Source organism: Bombyx mandarina, chromosome 11 (genome assembly GCF_030267445.1).
Source record: "Bombyx mandarina strain Sakado chromosome 11, ASM3026744v2".
Taxonomy (NCBI): domain Eukaryota; kingdom Metazoa; phylum Arthropoda; class Insecta; order Lepidoptera; family Bombycidae; genus Bombyx; species Bombyx mandarina.
In genome coordinates, this window is record NC_143218.1 from 10,429,256 (window position 1) to 10,448,652 (window position 19,397).

Below are 19,397 nucleotides of genomic sequence, written 5' to 3' on the forward strand. Positions count from 1 at the left end.
TTTGGTTCATAATTTAAAAACCTTATAATTTATATTATTACAAGACATTTCCATAAACAATAAGTTGTCTGCTATACTTGATACATAAAGCAATGTGATTCTGCTGGATTCAAAGGAAATACATTCCTAATTTATGTACTCAAACAACTTCCACAATGAAAGAATTATATTTTGGTAATAGATATAATATCAAATATAACATTATCAATAGTTTTCTGTTCTACTAATTTTAACTACTAACCTCTATATGCTAAGAATTAAAATAAAATTTGCGCGCGACTAAGCCAGTAATTACAGAGTGGCGGCCTCAACCCGCCATCCTGGAACCCGACAGCCAATGCTTCTGAGATGTGGTGCTGGAGAAGAATTCTCTGGATACCTTCGACAATGAAAAGAACCAATGTGTCTATCTTAGACCAACTGCAGATCAAGATAATACTGTCCACACTCTGCCTTTGCCTCGGACTCGAGTACTTCGGTCATATTGCTCGGAAAACATCCAATAGCTTAGAGACTATTCATGACAGGGAAGATCGAAGGAAAGAGGTCTCTTTCCTCGAGCGGCGCGCGGTCGCGCCGATGTAGTCCGACAAGGTGGTTCGATTAAATCCGCACCACACTAGAGATCCGATTCCACGATGCCTTACATGCGGCTAATGATCGGAGGCGCTGGAGGGATATTACAAGGAGTAAAATCCTGTCGAAATATAATGGTCACGACCTCCGTAGTGAGGAAACGTCTAACACTAGGAGCAGGCTTAGGGACCCCGGTAACCGTACTCGTCGAAATCGACAAAGAGTTCGACGTGCAACCTAACCATGAATCAGCTCGCTGAGTTTCTCGCCGGATTTTCTCAGCGGGTCGCGATTCCTATCCAATAGTAGATTCATTCTCGAAGCAGCTGCTCTTGAGCTGTTAGCTCGGGCAGCTGTTAGCAAATCCCACCCCTCCTGGCTGAGCCTTTGCTCGCCCACCCGTCCTGGTGAAACTGGAAAGACCTCGGGGCCACCAGTAATCCCTCAACCTTAAAAATAAAAAAGTAAGGAAACGACGCGAGGAGGGGTAGGCCTCAACCCACGACAGGTCAATAAAGAAATGCAGTGTAGGTAGGGCAAATTTCATTGGCAAACAAACAATTACATATTTCTTACACTCGTCCCTTCACTGAAACTCAACTTATATTCATAAAGTATGTTCAATAGATTAAAGGCCTTATTTAGGAATTTTTCATTCGTTCATTTTTATTTCCAATTTTTTATTATTTATTTGGAAATATCTTTTATTTGTGAATTGCAGTATACCATGTAGGTCTTTACTAAATTATTTTTTGGCCAGTTCTATCTATATTTATGCAATCAATTATCTATTATTTTCATTTAGAATATTGAATTCTGATAGGTATCTACCCTATGTTTCCATGTCCCCCCACAACTGCATTAAAGCTAATGCCATGTCATATAGTGAATGCCATCAAAGGCTTAAGCTTTTGAACGTACGAAGGCATTAGATATACCTATGTATATATAAACTTCAAATCACAAACATTACTAGTAGGTAGGTAATTATACTATGTATATGCAAAATGGATCATACACATTTTCTAATTTCTGTTATTTAACAAAAACTTCATATACGTACATAACATCTTAAGCTACTGCTACCCTTGCCTGTCACCAATTTGTAGACAGTATGCCATTTAAGCACAGTGTGCTTAGTGCGAGTTTTTTAACGTTCTCGATAGCGTTAAAGTTAGTTCATATTTGTATAGAATGGGATCGTTTGCCTACGTTTGCCGCTAGGGGCGCTGTTCCGACTGCATACAAAATTGGGCTGACTTTTACGCTATCGAGAACGTTTTAAAAATTCGCACTAAGCACACAAAACTTAGAATTCCTTACTTAGGTAACGAATCCAAGTAAGCCCACATTAGTGATTACGACTGACTTGTCTTCTGCAATCTGCTTCCGAAATAACCAAATAATTCCTTGATAATAATCAACTAGCCACCCTGCAAATCGTCTATTAAGTCTAAAATGTTTGAAGTCGTCATGGCCGACGCCAGTTGTTAACATCGAGCGGTGCGGCGATGGTTGTGCTCAAATGCCGCAACAAATACATTTTTTTCTAATGAAATACATACTTAGCACATGTTCACGAGTAACTTTCATATAAAGATAAAGGAATAATATCATCTAATAAAAAATGTAGTATAAGTACCTACGCAATTACCAAACGATTGAGACATAGATCTCAAGGTGGGAGTAAGCATTCACGTTATGATGTCTATTGGCATTGGCAACCCCTCGACGCCAGAGAACTCGTTCATTCGTGTAGACAATTATGAAAAAAAAAAGATTTCCTCATTTAGCATACTTTTTTTTTTCCCTACCTAAGCTGGTAGCCTCGAAAGGCTATTCCAGCGTAACCTTAACTAGTAGGTGAGCTCACGGGGCTCAAACCTGACGACGTTGCTAACACGAACCCTAGCAAGAGCCGTGCTTCGCAGAATCTACCACCGGATCGGAAACGCGTCCCACTGAGAACATCCGGCGAGAAACTCAGTGGGCTGTGTCTGAGGGTTAATTTACTCGTCGAGCCCTTCGTCGCAAGCGACGGGTTCGACGAGAACGGTAACCGGTGCTTGAGGTAGCTATAAGCAGCGTTAGTGGATCGGGAGGATCCGAGATGAGGTGTTTTGGGCGACGTCGACTGCTTTCCATTCTTTCTGCAGGATCGGGAATGTTAGCATACAAATTGTCATCTTGTCAGGACCTTCAATTAATTATTTGAAGTTACATATATATATTTATAACTATTTGTTTGTAATGTAAACTTTCAACATCAACAATTTGTGAACAACTGGTACCTACCAAAAAACAAGTAAAGTAGCACCAAAGCATAAATCGAAAAACAAACACAATCCATATTATGATGTAAGCTTTTATTACTATAAATCAACACTGCGATATTATTGCTGATTCAGATTTGATTTCTAAATTATCTGTCGCATTACTGTCAGTTTTATTATCAACTGCAAAAGCACTCAGATCTCGCATCATGGAATATGCATCTTCTCCATCAGCATAGTACTTTGGCTCAATTTCTAAAATTTTAAAACCCAAAGAGTTTGTGTAAAGATTCAGTGCAGCTCTGTTGCTTTTTCTTACATGCAATGACACATATTTTGCCTGAAAAGATAGAAAATGAAATTATTATAAAATAACAGGAACTCACAAACTTTAATAAACGCTATTTTGGAAATCTTTACCTCTGGAATAAATATTAGCAATTGACACTTATTTCAGTGTAATTAAGTTATATTGAATGCATCATTGATGGACAACTCACACAAATTTCAGTGCAGTTTTTTGCTGCACTGTGTCATATTATGCAATATTAACAACACAGTATATAACTTGATTTAGGCGATCCTCAGTTGTAATAACTTTCAGGCTTATATTAATATTATAATTATATTAACTTTTATGGTTTAATATTTAGGTTACATACTATTTTAATTTTTTTTATTTACATTGTTTCAAAAACTTTTTATCATAATCACAGAAGACAAGGTGTGATTTATCAATATAGTGCTAGCTGTGCTTGTAGAAAATTAAAATTAAATAAAAATGTAAATTCAACTATTTACAATACAGGCTCAAACATTTATTTGCTAAAAACTACATTAGTCAAGAACTGTGTCGTAGCTAAGTACCTGAACACCAGACAGCAGTGTTAGTGTTCAAATAAGACAAAATAAAAGCTAAAGAAAATAAAGAATGTTACAATGTACAGTCAAAAATACAAATAGATTTGAAACCCTTACAATTGGGAGAGGTCTATGCCCGGCAATGGACGACTATGGGCTATTGATGATGTGTATGACACAAAACTGAATAAAAAATGTATTAATTACTTCTAAGTTTACCTGAAAGCATTCAACCATTGCAAGTGATGCCTGATTCATGAGTTTCTGAGCTAATCCTAATCTACGATGTGATCTCTTTACAGCTAGAGATGTGATGTGACCATGACGATTATCCTCACCGTCCTCTTCCATTTTTGCCAAAACATATCCTGAAAGTTTATTTTATTAAAAAATGAACAATTTAGTTAATACATTCATTTTATATTATATCACAAAATTGTTTATTGAATTATTATTTTAATTTTTGTTTGACCATGTACATAATAATATTGTAGGTGGGTTTACTGCATAGATAGGCAAAACCCACTGAGTTTTTTGCTGAATTTTCTCAGTGGGTCGCGATTCCGACCCAGTCTGTGAAGCACTGCTCTTGCTAGGGCCAATGTTAGAAAACTCTCATTCATGAGTTCATGAGCTCAGCAACCAACCAAAGTAGTGAGAGTAGATGAGTATTGATATGTAGCAGATGTAGTGTAATAGTAGGAATGAGTTCTAACTCGGTTGATATTAAGAACATACAAACTACACACAAGGTCTCCTTCCAAATTAAGAAAAGTTGAAGTTTAATGCTATTGGGTAGCATTAAAAATAGCTACCATACCAAAAAAAACATAATATATTAATATGTATGATAGCTTTGAATCTGATATGGTCCGCAACTAAGTTCTCACTGTTTTGATGAAAATGCAACTTTATTGTGAAAAAATGCATACAAATTAATAATTCATCATATTGCCCAGTACTAGCCACAAGTTTTGTTATCTTTCTGGCATAATTAGAAAACCTGGACTGCAGTGTTGGGTTTTTTGAAGCTATCCACAGATTAAGCCTTTCATCCTGACCATGTGCCATCAAAGAGAACAATTAATAATGCCACAGTGCAGTTCCTAGGGAAATGTGTAAGGGTGATGTCCGGTGGAGTAGGGCTTCCTTTTGTACTGCTGGATCAGTTGTTCACAGGTGAAAAGACAATGCTGGACATCTCTTGCCTTCAACTGATAAGGAACCAGAGTGCCTCACTTTTAAACCATTCTTATACATGCAATCTATTGGAAATAGCTTGGTGAGTAACTGGTAATACAAAAGCAACCTGATTTTACATTTGAAACATATCCTCATAAAGCAATGCCTCTGATTCAGTGTCTTCAAAGGCCAACATTGAAATGACAGTCTAAGAACCAATTGCATCATGTTGTTTCGCAGAAAACAGCATTGCGATAAACTTTTAAAAGCACTCTATGCCGTTTTCTTTGAAAGAAAGAAGAAAAGTGACACTTCTCGCTTGGTTTGTATAAAACAAACATTTTCACACAATGAAAAATTTATCATACAACAACAAAAACATCTAATCTGTCAAAGCAGTTTGTTTGCCATGTCTAAATTTGATTGGCACAATTTTTTAGATCTGTTGAAAGCTGTCTATTGACAAACAGCAGGAACTTAATTTCACACCTTATAGATGAAATGATTTGATCGTTTATAAAACTACTATCTTTAGCACTCTTATCTTACCCTACATTCTTTCTTCTGTACCTCAAACAATGTGAAAGAGTATGAATCAAACTAACTTTTACATTTTTTTTATTAGGAAGTACAGATTACTACTTACCAACAATATGTCCTTTTTCATCTTCAGCTACATAACTGAGTTGGGGCCAAGAAAGTCCATGGTAGAAGTAATATTTCATCTGATAGTTCTCTGGCAGACACAATAAGTTGCAATGCTGCATGTTCATAAGGTCACTTGGTCGTGCACAACGGATATTCATCTATAATATATTTACGCATTTTGAGTGAAAAGTGTATTTGAATAAAATTATTTATGATGAATTAAAAAAATTGTTACCTTGAATTATTTATTCTTTTCCAATTTCTTTAATTTAGGTTGTCTCACTTCTGACGCTGGAGGCGTATCTGACATACCACCTAGTAGTTCTCGAACAAATCGAAATTTGGATAAACAGCACTTCCAAACAATGTACCAACCTAGAACAGGAACAAAGGAGTCTTAGTCTAAACCATCAACATCATGTAAATCAGAGTCAATCACTAAAGACATTGAGTTAGTAATTTAAATTGAATAATTGAACTACTTACAAAATAACACAAAGACAAAAACTAACAATACACTACATACGAAGGTTATAACAGCTAAAATCACTTCCTTCATATCTCAAAAAGCATAAGTTAACAAACGGATAATTAATGACAGCACTAGGTTATTTCATAAAAATTACCAGAACAATGACTACACAAGATAAATCAAACATAAAGAACTGTTCTCGGTTATCAGTGATATATATGTTTTTGCCCTACAAATTCATAGCGCCATTTTGGTTGATCCAAACCAAAAACATCGACTCTAAGTGAGCTAACCCAGTGGAAAAAATTTGCGCACAAAAAAATTAATACAGGGTCTAAAATGTTTTGTGTACATACTTCAAAATTTTATTATTTGGAGAAGTTCTTAAAATCAAATCTCTAGAATATCTACTATAACCAAACTTTTTGAAGTATAATTACGACATTATTTATAGTTCATTCTTTTTTTAAGGGATTTTATGACCTGGTATCTAAGACTTTTAGGTGAAGTCTTATTTTAATTTTAATGAAAACTTTTTTGAAAAATGATAATAAGAGATGAAATGAAGTTGACTAATATGAAACATGGCATAAAATGAAATGAAATGAAAACGAAATGAAATGAGATGATATGGGATGAAATATAATCTCAGTAAAATGGTGGTCATTTATAATAGCCGGCAAACTTCTTGAGCATTTGTTGACGTAGTGGGGGTAAGTTCGCGCATGGTACACTCACGTGCAAAAACATTACTTACTCTGCGTCATAATGCTATTAAATTATTAAAATCAACATATGTATTTATTTATATATTTATTAGAACATCAACAAAACATATAGTTTAATAATTGTAATAATTTAATCTTGGGGTAAAATAGATATTCCTTCTATTAAGTCAAAACTAGAGCTGTTCCCAGGTCTTGGTTCAGTTGAAGCGAAGCTGGTATTTGTAATTTTGTTTTCGTTATCATGATCTTGATCATTATCAGCATCACTGTTTTCATCACCCGAGTCGCTATCATCGTGATAAGTCGACATAGGGCTCATCGGCGTAGTTTACAACTCGGTCGATTCGGTCTTCTTTTTTGTCTATAATTAATTATTTTTTGAAGATATTCGATTCGTAGTAATCGAATGTTACTTTTTTCATTTACCAGCTTCCGATTATTTTCTGTTCTTTTTTTCCATCTGAAGCCCAGCTCTTTCATAATTCGTCGTAAGCTTCATTCCGAGCCATTAAAATTTATATCTTCTTTAAATTTTTCGAAGCCTTTCTACGGTACGGAGTTTCGCTGCTTGTTATGTAGTTATTATGATTACATCTTTTTATTACAGATTGAACGAAACTATCCATTCCGGTAACTTTCTTCTTCCCTGATCTTTTCTTACCCGGAGTCCGAAACACGGCGAGCAAGCCAGAACCTTTAGCTTCGTTAATAATACACCTAACAGTACTCACTGATGTTTTTGTTGCTTTCGAAGTCTGTTTTAATTTTTTCCATATCATTCTTCCTCTGTTTTATAAGGAAGCAATATACGTCGTACACAAATTTTCTACCCCTTCTTTTGAATACTACACCAGTTTGTCACGGCATAGTGTATGTTTTATAAAAAAACAACAAACACTCAACAAATAGTAATGGCAACAAAGTCCACAAGCAATTATAACAAATAACTTAACGATTAATAACGATACACTTTCCACTGTACGCAAGCGTACTTTTGGCAGCAAGCGGAATGAGGGCGCGGTGCGGGGCGCAAGGTTCGACTGATCTACCAATAAAGCGCTCGATACGATTTCCCCTGCCGTCGCGCCTCACCCTCACCACCAAAGTGATCTAAAATTCGGTTCTGCGCAGTCAAGGTCATTTGCTCAAGAAGTTTGCCGGTTACTATACTAAGACTTTTTCAGGACTGGACTTTTTGGAACTGAGAATCCATATTTATTAAGTGTAATTTCTATGACTCTAAAAAAATTAGAAATTACGTACCGAATGCTACTGTATCTTAGAATAAAATCTATTGTTCTACTGTCACTGCTGACTCAGTGCTGACCGTGATACTATTACTACTTTAAGATATGAATAACTGTGTGAAAATTACCTACTGTTAGTTTCCCATTTTTTTGTTTCATCCTGATAACCGAATGCTGAGGTTCGGGAACTCTTGCGTCTTACTAACAATTGTAGCAGATTTTACCAATTAAGTAATATTTCCAATACCGCCAATGGATTTCGTGACTGCTGTAACTGTCATATTGTCAACTGTGTCAACTCACAAAACATTTTGGCTATTTCGGCTGTATTCCATTTGCCTGTCCAAATCAAATAAAAAAGTATTTGTGCTTATTCTGCATATGTGCAACTTCGAGTTTGATGTTTGTTTTGTTTTGGTTTTGGACACAAATTTTTGCTTTGACGTTTGTGCCAAAAGTTAGATAAGGTCATTTCTAAGCGAAATAGACCTTCTTCAAATATATTAAAAACGAATAGTCAGTTGCATGTCATAAAATATGTTTAATAAAATATAGAATCCCTAAAGTCCTTAGACAATTACTAAATTGTAGGGTACTTTTTTTGGCCCACCTAGTAACCTCAAAGGGTTATCCTGGCTTCTCCGGACGTGTACTGTGTAGGTGAGCTCGCGGGGCTCAACCTGCTGACCTGCTAACGCTAGCCCTGGCAAGGGCTGTAGTGTACTAAACTGAATAATGGATCATGAAAACCTAGATGAAACAGTTTTTCTCACGTACGTACTAAATAAAATTATAATTTATTTATTCTGAATGAATTCCCTAATGATAATTTCGTTTCTCAGACGTTTTCGAAGCCCGTCTTTTACCAAAGAAGAAGTTATGCTAATATTGAATTTAATTGAGAAATACAAAGATGCCTTACTTAATAAACTGACTAGCTCGTTTGCAAGCCGTACCAAAGAAATTACTTGGATGAAAATAACGAAAGAGTTCAATAAATTGAACCCACGCCATATAAGAACCATGGAAAGTATTAAAATGAAGTGGGAAAACCTGAAGAGAGATGTAAGAAAACTATCAAACAATTTGTTGGACATAAACATTGACCAGTTGGATGAAGTGAAAAGTCGAGTCGTGTCAATGATGTGTGAAGCGGAGAACAGGACTGAAGCTGCAAAATTAAACATTGACTTAAAATTAAATGGTGAGCTGTACTCTGTTATTGGCAATATAAATAATCACACATATAATTAGGTACCTTGAGAGTATTATTTAGTAACCAAGCAAGATTTTATGAAGCAATCCTTCATTGTTTGGTTTTTGTGTAAATTGATTACTCTGTGTTATAAACTAATCGATCGGTGGTAAAAATTATTTAAATTCAGTTATTTATTACTCCAATAAAATAAAAGTTTCCTGTACTTTATATATAAGATGATAAAATGCTGTATCACTATTAATTAGCTTCTCCATCCCTTTGAATTTCATAGGTTTATATATGTAATAGATGTAAAACTATATCAAAAGGCTATGTAAGTTTTTGGTGATATTAAGGTCCCGCTGTAGTCGAAATTCAACTATAATTAATTGGAATTGTAAGTTTGTACACTATTATGATTGTATTTTATACTTCTATAATCACAAATTTCGCCAAGACTATACTATAAAAAATATTAACAAAGACAAACAATGTTTAATCTATTCTCAATTTGACAACAGACGCCAAGAACAAAAGTTTGACAATAAATAGTATGCATGCGTGTGTGCGTCAAATACATGGTATGTAGTGTGTGTAATGTTTTCTTTAGTGATTTAATTTATCTTTTATGTATTATTTTAAAAAAATATTAGCATTGTGCACTTCTTCTCTATATTCTCTATAAGTATGGAAAATTTCATACTCCTCCGTCTGTGCAATTTTCGTAAAAAGGGATACAAAGTTTTTGCTTCACATATTAATATATAGATAAAGTGATATTTAGGTTCATATGATTATACATAACAATAATGATTCAAGAACCTGTTTCTGATTCAACTATAATAAAAGTTAATTTTGCTTTATTCTACTAACATTGTCGACATCAAGTCACTACTCTTGTTCAACATTCCTATATAATATAGCAATTATGACCAATTCAAGTCAAATTTAAAGTTGTAGTGGCCTTTACGCCACTCCTCCAAACTTTTAGGATAAGACCCCTGGTGCATTCATATTGAACGGTGCAACTGTTAGGTGTTTCAATCCTGCAGGCAGGTATCAATTGTTCTAATGAAATACATTCTTAACAAACCATCATTAATGACTTCTACTGTGAAAGAATAACACCATACCAATAATCAAACATATAAAATGTAAATGTAATATAATGTGTATAATGTCTAAATGAAATGTAATGTAACTAGTGGGAAGGTCTGTATGAAATAAAAAAAATCAAATTCTTTGTTTTACAAAAACAATCTGTGCGTTTTGGTTTAAGGGATAAATTTCATAAAAGAATACTTATTATAACACAAAAATAATTTACGAACTCCCAAATGTAGTTACAAAATACTCTATTAATGAAATCAGTGTCTACTTAGTACTTTTCAGTTTTTCAAATAAGTTTTTTTTAAACTATAAACAAAAGTTTCAGGAGATATCTTTCAACCTTTACAAGTTGTTGTTTGAATATCTTTCAACATTTCAACTATTATTTATTCTTTGCAGATTTTGAAGAACAAGATGAAATTGTAACAAATGTGGCAGAAAATGAAACTTCAGCAACACATGAAGAAATATATTCTAACAGTTAAGTACAGTATACATAATATTTATTATAAACCAAATATTAATTTATTTCTCTATTTTCACATCTTAATTAAATACCAAGTGTTTTAAATTAAAAAAATTAATGGCTGGGTAGAGACATTTGCCTGACACTTCAATCTTTGAGATATATTTTGTCATTCCTGTATTCTATATTCCTCATTCTCAAACACTTATGTGAAGTCTGCCCTAGCATTTGGTGCTATAGTTTAGAGATATGGTTCATCACTATTTGTACCTATTAAATGATGTACTTTTTTCAGATAGCAGTAGTTATGATGATGATGAGAGTGATATGACAAGGTGAGCCTATTACGGATTAATAATATATAATATAGCAGCGGCTTTGCTCTGCCTCTAGCATTGCTGAAGTCCATGGGCGACGGTATCCATTCACTATCAGGTGGGCCGTATGCCTATAGGGCAATAAAAAAATATTTAAAATATTAAAAAACATAATTTTTATTTTCGACAGATCTCAAAGAAGTCCAGGTTTTAGAAGAGATGAAATAATACTATTAATATCATTGATTGAGCAAAATCTGAATATAATCTTGGACAAAAGCACAAAAACAACAATAAATGTAGCCAAAGAAAAAACTTGGATGCAGATAGCTGAAATGTTCAACAAACAGAACAAACAAAATAGAATCCAGCGCTCTGGAAACCAGTTGAAAACGAAATGGGAAAATCTAAAGAAAATGGTGAAAAAATGTAGGAAAGGCTCTAAATATGACCAGCATGACTGGGATAGTATTTTAGATAAGGTCGTTGAAATAATATCTTTATCTGAAAATAAAAATAAGGAATTTGAGCCTAATGAATCTAACTGTGAGTTTAACGGTAAGACATTTTTACAATTCAAGTCAAAATATTTGTAATATTTGAAATACTCGGAAGGAATTTAACAATAAAATTCATATACCTTTAATGTTATGTAAAATATGTATAATATATTTGAGTTTTTCAATGTTAGTAAACCTGAACTATGTCCACAGAATTGGATGTATTGAATGGCCTGGATAATACCACAAACGGACATAGCTTTGAAGACAATATTTCTGATGGTATGAGTGTTTAATTAATTTTCAAAGTGTAAAGAAACTATTCCTGAAGGGTACTAAAATATTTTTTTTGTGAATTCGCGTTCTCTTTCAAGACACCTTACTGCGCACCCTGTGTTCCCTCGATATCGGAGATTTTGTGCGTCAATAATTATGACATCCACAGTTGATGAGAGGGTGGTGTTCTAGACAAGTGGCTAAATCATTTCAATGGAAGAAGTTAGAGGAACTCAATTCAAGTTTTACCATATTGCAAACTAACATATGGAACTAACATTATTAATATGTGTAGCTGTGAACAATGTCAGATTAGTGTTTGGTATTTTTCGATACTTTTATCGAGCTTAAAAGCCACCGGGTCTTATCATATAATTATAACTCTAAAGTTTTTGTTAAATAAATATTCTGCTTTGTTCCAGATTATAATACAGCCAACAATGCTACCATAAGGTAAAATTAATTTCCTTTGACCGTTTTAAATTTCAAAAAGCTTGCCTATGTTGAAATTAGAATTTCTTGGAACTTAAATATCTTTATTCTTATTGTTGCTAGGGAGTACCGTGAGCAAGTGTATTCAGGTTCTGTATAATTATCTTCATTGCGGGCTTCATTAATAAAAAACGATAAGTTTTTATGAAATGAATATTGTTTTTAGTTAGCAGTAAGCTAAGCAATTTATTAATGTTATTAGTTTGAAGTCGTCGTGGCCTAACGGATAAGACGTCCGGTGCATTCGTGTTGAGCGATGCGCCGGTGCTCGAATCTCAGGCGGGTACCAATTTTTCTAATGAAATACGTACTCAACAAATGTTCACGATTGACTTCCACGGTGAAGGAATAACATCGTGTAATAAAAATGAAACCCGCTAAATTATAATTTGCGTAATTACTGGTGGTAGGACCTCTTGTGAGTCCGCGCGGGTGGGTACCACCACCCTGCCTATTTCTGCCGTGAAGCAGTAATGCGTTTCGGTTTGAAGGGTGGGGCAGCCGTTGTAACTATACTTGAGACCTTAGACCTTATATCTCAAGGTGCGTGGCGCATTTACGTTGTAGATGTTTATGGGCTCCAGTAACCACTTAACACCAGGTGGGCTGTGAGCTAGTCCACTCATCTAAGCAACAACAAAAAAAAAAGTCTGTTACATAGACGAAAAAAAAGTGTTGTTACAATTTTCAGAGATAGAAAAAGCAAATTCTACGATATATCAAGAAAATTTTCACCTCACGAATGTAAATTGCTCATGCAATGTGTGAAACAAGAAAAGAAATCGATGGCCGTACCGAATTCGAAATCCAATAAATTTAAAAGTTTGGCTTGGATTAGGGTATGTACCCATTGTGCAAATTGTTATCAGATTTCATTTCCTATCCCAGTCACACTGATTTCGGGTCGTAACTAAGTAATTATACATATATCTTTCAGTAGGTATAGTATAGTAAGTAAGAATACTTAATTTCTACACTGTGTGAACTAGCACGAATCGGTATCATCATTCCGACTATTTATTTTCGTTTAGTGCTCCTAATTCAAAATATACTGTAGATGTACACAAAACTGAGTCACATGTAAAATATAAGGATATCCCTGTTAAGAATGATTTCATATAAAACAACTTGGCCTAAAGGTCTAGATACCAGGCCATAAACTCCAAAAAAAAAAGAAATATATAAAACAACTGCACATCAGAGATAACTTTGACTAACTTATTTTGATGCTATTCTTTATATCAATTAAAGAACAGAGGAGGGAAGAAGAAGTCTACCTGATGGCGAATGGTCACCGTCGCTCGTTAATATCAACAATACTAGACTCTCGAGGACTCTTCTAATCTTGTTTTAAGAAAGATAGTGGAAAGAAGTTCCTTCTAGAGCCGGGTAGTTACGGAAACCTGGCGTAAAGGATCGTTGGAAACGTGCTATGGAGGAACGCGTGACGCCAGGAACTAGAGATGAACTTCTACTCCGATGACCGTTGGTGTGGTGGTAAAATTATAATGTGAGGGTCATCTCTAAATCTCAGCTTTGGGTTAACTATTATGACTTATTTTAAACTTAGTACTTACTAATGTTACTGTTTAACCTCTCTTTTTTCTTACTAAACCGTACCTACTTACTAAGTGGCCTGGTTTGGTTGTCTATAGACGAAACTCATTGAAAACTGAATAACATATTTTTCATAGATTACTAAATCATACAACAGGCTAAGTCCGCAGAAAAGATCCACCAAAATGCTCAGAAGCAAGTTCAATAACTTGACGAGATTAGCAAGAAAGATTAGCTTCAAAGGTCCAATTGTGAATATGTACAAAAATCGTGGCTGTGGTAACGGGGACGATGGTCGCGAGGTGAGCTCTACTTTACCCCAATACTTTTAGCAATAAATAGTACTTTCTACCATACAATACTACCATATATACATTTTACTGGTGGTAGGACCTCTTGTGAGCGCGCACGGGTAGATACCACTCTGCCTATTTCTCTCCTGAAGCAGTAATGCGTTTCAGTATAGTGGGTGGACAACACAAGTCATGTCTGAAGGTGGGTGGTGGCATTTTGGTTGTTGATGTCTATGAGCTCCTGTAACTACTTAACACCAGGTAGGCCCTGAGCACGTTTACCCATCTAAGCAATGAAAATAAACCCAAGAGTTACGTATTGGTATTTATTTATTTATTTTTAACGAAAATAAGATCGAGATCGAAAACATTTCAAGATACTCATGTCGGTTTGTATATTAAGAAAATAAATGTATTTTTATTATTTTGAAAACAATTGTTAAAATAAATAATGGAAATTTTTCATAAATAAAATCCAATTTGCTCCGAACACGAAATTTATCGAATAAACAAAGTAAAAATAATTTACATTGTTAAAAGGTTTTGAGTCGGTTTTAAAAATGAGAAAGCAAACAGGATTAACAACCTTTTTATTCATTGGCTACGGTGGGTTATGGAGAGACTCATACTTTCTTTGCCGGAATGAAGAGTTTTGCAAGAGAATCCAGCAAACAACCAAACGACATGCATGGTTAAAGTGTCCGTAGGCAGGACACTGCTCGTAAAACTGATCACGCTGGGGGTAAACTTCTGGAGTGGTCACACCGCAGCCTGGCCTCCCCCTAAGGTCAAATACCCTGGTCAAGGTCAAATCGCGGGCAGCGCGACACCGGTCGTTGCGGTGTACCATGGTCAAGGTCTACATCCAGAAGTGACTGAAAGCTGATGATGATCATTATGCACTTCAATTGCCCTTGAAATAACGCAAATCGTGATTTAAAAAATAATAAAATCTAAATATGTATTGAAAAAGGCATCGAATTTCAGTATATCGTAAAACGAGAGCCTTCCGAAAAAGACTATTCTGATCTCGATGAAATATGTGATGATGATAATGATGCAATCCCTCACAACGATGACCACAATACTGTGAATGCAACGGATTTCATTCAGGACCCACTGATGACAGTTCTAAATGCGGATTCCGGTATAGGTGAGTTAATAGATGAATAACTCAATAACTCAATATCACGCCGACCGATTTCGATGATTTTTTTTTTTTCTATATTAAACTGTTTTGAAATACCTTTTTTTTTCAATTTTTTTTTTTTTTTCGATTAAACTATTTTCAATTATATATTACGTGAATGATGATTCAGAAGGTGTAAAATATAATACATAAACTCAATCTAAATATTGAGGTGTCAGATTAGGTGAGTTACGATCTTTGACCGAACACCATTTCGTAAAATTATTTCATATATATTTTTTTAGATGTAACACAGACCGAAGACAAAGAGGTGACTAAATTAAAAATAGAATTATTGAGTTATAAAAAGGAAACTGCCAAGGTGAGTTACAAGGGAATGAGTGAGATGATACCAAATCTTCTAAATTTTGCGGGTCTTAACATGAGGTCAAGAACGATATAGCATTGGTATTGCCACGAGCTGAGGTTTAGGATACAATAATAAATTCGATTTTAACATATAACAATTCTCCATATAAAATAAGAGACAATCTAAATCGAGTTATCACGTCACAAGACATCGTTTTCGCGACTGGGCATATTTTCCGGGATTTAAAAAAAAAACACATCAATGTGACACGAAAGCTATCGAACGAACGCGTGTCTCGTGAACCGTCCGTACAGATCAACAGCAGCAGCAACAAGTTCTAAATGTTTTTTTTTTTTTATCATTCTCCTACCCTTCCATACTCCTCTATCATATACCATTTCTTCGCTCACTCCCTACTTACACATGTCGTCTTTCACGTATTTTTTTTTTGTGTAGGCTATTCCAGATATCCCTCTATACCTATTACGCAATAGTATTCACTCTATATCAATACACTCTCAGCCCACTGAGTTTCACGCCGGATCATCTCACTGGGTCGCGCTTCCGATCCGGTGGTAGATTCTGCGAAGCACTGTTTTTGCTAGGGCCAGTCAAGGAGAAGCTGAAATAGCCTCTCAAGGCTATCAGCATAGGTAGGAAAAGCAAAAAAATACACTCTAATCTATATATTGGATCACCGTTTGCTCCCAATTGTATCGTTTTTCTCGCTCAACCCTCTTTCAGTCAATTCTCTCGTTTCCGCTTATGTCAATTGTCAGAGCCCCATCACTATTAGCCAATACATGGCTCCCGCTATAACTAGTCACGTTTGCCTAAAATATTTAATGTACATTTCAGCTTGAAAGGAGAAGGATAGAGAACGCTATGGAATCAGATGCATTAGAAGCATCGTTGCGTTTAAGGGCTGCTAGACTTGAAGCCGTCGCGGCCGCCACGAAGCTACCCCGATCCCACCCCGCTCTCGGGTTCACCCCCGAAGAAGCTAGGGCCAAAGAATATCTGCTTCGGTATCAGAATACCTGATGTAACCGTAACGTGTTTGGGGTTACAATATTAGCGAAACATTCGTTTGAGGTTAGAATGAATCTTGACGCATTTACTAAAATTAGATTCACTGTCGCGATCGTCAGTACTATTTTAGATAAAATGAAGACTGAGTTATGTGTTAAGTGTATCGTATTGTTTGTAGGAATTTAATTATAAAATTGAATTAATATTATAAAATTGGATACCAAAGCCAAAGGCCGAATATATTTCGTACTTTGTTTTTTTTTATTTTACAAAAATGCGATTTTTGAAAAATAGTAAATTACCTGACATGAAATCTGTCGGATGTTGCGTAATTATCTAAGATGAATAAATGATAACCAATAAATGTATGTACAATATTAATAAATTTTGAAAATTTTCTGAAAGGTCTTCGAGTTTTTAGCTCTGGTATTATTAAATTCTTTTTAGACTATAAACAATAAAACTCAAAGTAGATATGAAAATTTGTATATTTTATTTGATTGCGTTTTACAAGACGATTAAATTATTATTATTATTAAAATCCGTTTTTAAATGTAACTGTACACAATTTCATCTAGAACCTAACTAATTCACTACGACTACATAGTATATATATATATTACATATTGCTTTATACAACATGATTTTTACATTGATATCGTTTCCAACATGCCCCCGTACAGTCCGAGAGCCTGCAATGTTTATTTTAAATCTTAATTTAACATAAAACTAAAATACTTTATTTCATCATAAAATAGTTTCATAGAAAACGCTGCCGTTTTTTAGGTATACATTCGTCTTTGAAACATAAAAGCACCATATTATTTATCTAAATGCGTCACAGTGATATCGTCAGGTACTACATAGCTGTAACCGTTTAGTGGCAAGAGTCAAGTTGTCAAGTTATATGACTTTCAGACCATACGGGATATTGTAACTTCGTATAAATAATAATTTAAAAAAAACATTGTAACATGAATATTGCAGCTATGCAATTATTTTTAAGTCACATTTGAATGTGAATCTTAATAATTGAGCACTTTTCTTTTCATTGAGGCTTTATTCGTCCTGGTTAATTCATTTTGATCTTCGATGTTGCCAGCTTTAAAATTTTGTTACTTTTTAATTTCGTATTGATCAACGAACGTACTCCTCGTTCGAACTGAAAAAGGTTTCTCTAAAAGCTAATTTTCTTAAGGAACTTCAAACAAATGTATTGTCTATCTCACAATGCCTTTTTCGCTGCAAATAATCAGCATGACTTTTGTATGTTAACTCGTAGTATACGGTAGTAATGTACTTTTACCTAATGCATAAGTAACTAACAATAATTTTGCACATTAACTGTGTAAACGAATGAAGGCTGAGAAGTTTTTTTTTTTAATCAATACTATAATTGTGTTAGGCTCCAATGAGAAACGCCTATGATTTATTTTCAGTAATACAAAAAAAAATCGTTTTGGGAGTGCATTGGAAGCGTCCAACTCAATCGACATTCGAAATATTATAAAATAATTGTTACGAAAGTCTCACAACAATTCACACGCATTAGGATCATTGGCAATGATATTTATTGTAACACGCAAAAAATGCAAAATCGTACAAAACTGGACGGACAACTCAAGTCACAACGGCAAGATGAGCATCCAGCAGCAACACTAAATATGCTCCACTCGTCTGATACCGTCTAGCAAAACTCATCGGGAGCAGCCTTCGTTTCGTCGCGCTTAATTCTAATTAAATAGAAACTCTCAGTATAACAACTTCATAATGCAGTCTACGTTCAAATCGGAAGTCCTGTTTCGTAAACTCTTTGGTTACATCGTTAAATTCAGGCGTTCGACGCCGCGACTCTCGCATGGAAGAAATAACTAGCGTTTCTAACGTTCGTCCGACAGAGGGGACAAGCTCGAGGTGCTCCATTCAACTGGGCATCGGGAGGCAGTTCAAGCGCGAGCGCACGGTGCACTATATCTGTAGCGCGGCCATGGAGGGGGTGAGGGGCGTGGCCGGGGCCGAGGGGGGCACAGCGGTGGCGGGCGTCAGCGGGGAGTCGGGGGGCGGGTCGGCGGCGCGCACCAGCACGCGGCGCAGGTCGTGCGCGCGAGCCGCCAGCGTGCGCGCCGCCTCCGCCATCTCGGCGACCGCGCTCGCGCACGGGAACTGCTGTGCCGCCGCCTTGGTCTTGGCGACGGTCGCGGCCAGCGCGTCCGACAACGCATCCGAACACCGCAGAGCTTTCGCTTTTAAGCCAGCGTGCTGGGCGCTCCTGAGGAAGTAATTAATATTAAGTAAATCTATCTTCTATCTTTATATATAAAAATGAATTGCTGTTCGTTAGTCTCGCTAAAACTCGAGAACGGCTGGACGGATTTGACTAATTTTGGTCTTGAATTGCTTGTGGAAGTCCAGAGAAGGTTTAAAAGATAGATAAATATAAAAATGCTTGGAATTAAATACAAAATAACAATTTTGTTTTTCTTAATATGTTTCCCCTGTCGGACGGATTCCTTTTGTTTGTTTTAAGTTTTATTTTATACAAAAGCTTAGGTCTTTTATTTCTCGATTGAGGCACTACGAAGTCCGCCGGGTCAATTTAGACTGGGAAAGACGAACTCGAAAATATTGAGAATGAATCTCTATTTGTTTAAGGGACCTAAAAGACTAAAA

At 35.4% G+C, this 19,397-nt stretch overlaps 3 protein-coding genes across 11 annotated transcripts in view; 1 reads left to right on the forward strand and 2 right to left on the reverse strand.

Annotated features, from left to right (window-relative positions):
• Positions 1-2,925: 2,925 nt before the first annotated feature.
• Positions 2,926-6,519, reverse strand: vnc (GNAT family N-acetyltransferase vnc). Of its 3 annotated transcripts, none has more exons than XM_028173634.2 (5): positions 6,369-6,519; positions 5,776-5,915; positions 5,539-5,698; positions 3,930-4,078; positions 2,926-3,189 (listed from the first exon to the last, which is right to left on the reverse strand). In XM_028173634.2, exons 3-5 carry the CDS (start codon positions 5,696-5,698, stop codon positions 2,956-2,958), a joined length of 543 nt encoding a protein of 180 aa, XP_028029435.1. In that variant the 5' UTR covers positions 5,776-5,915; positions 6,369-6,519; the 3' UTR covers positions 2,926-2,955. The 3 variants fall into 3 exon arrangements, with proteins under 3 accessions (XP_028029435.1, XP_028029433.1, XP_028029434.1); XM_028173632.2 differs by having other exon boundaries at positions 6,027-6,482; XM_028173633.2 differs by lacking the exon at positions 6,369-6,519 and adding an exon at positions 6,167-6,319.
• Positions 6,520-8,275: 1,756 nt separating this feature from the next.
• On the forward strand, positions 8,276-18,877 carry LOC114242461 (uncharacterized). Of its 3 annotated transcripts, XR_016323873.1 has the most exons (13): positions 8,276-8,760; positions 8,830-9,191; positions 10,695-10,775; positions 11,057-11,096; positions 11,269-11,636; positions 11,792-11,860; positions 12,277-12,307; positions 13,038-13,185; positions 14,041-14,205; positions 15,184-15,349; positions 15,631-15,707; positions 16,554-16,790; positions 18,626-18,877. XR_016323873.1 is itself a non-coding variant. In XM_028173627.2 (12 exons), the coding sequence occupies exons 1-12, from the start codon at positions 8,723-8,725 to the stop codon at positions 16,737-16,739; spliced, it is 1,731 nt and encodes a 576-aa protein (XP_028029428.2). In that variant the 5' UTR covers positions 8,276-8,722; the 3' UTR covers positions 16,740-17,209. The 3 variants fall into 3 exon arrangements, 2 of the variants coding, with proteins under 2 accessions (XP_028029428.2, XP_089587595.1); XM_028173627.2 differs by lacking the exon at positions 18,626-18,877 and having other exon boundaries at positions 16,554-17,209; XM_089731469.1 differs by lacking the exons at positions 15,631-15,707; positions 18,626-18,877 and having other exon boundaries at positions 16,554-16,692.
• The window catches only part of p130CAS (Serine_rich_CAS and FAT-like_CAS_C domain-containing protein p130CAS), a 66,638-nt gene continuing 64,438 nt past the window's right edge, over positions 17,198-19,397 (reverse strand). For all 5 annotated transcript variants that reach the window (XM_089731467.1, XM_028185198.2, XM_089731468.1 and 2 more), the window contains one exon: positions 17,198-18,996. In XM_089731467.1, coding sequence (XP_089587593.1) covers positions 18,696-18,996 — 301 coding nt within the window. In that variant the 3' untranslated portion in view covers positions 17,198-18,695. The remainder of the gene's footprint in view (positions 18,997-19,397) is intronic.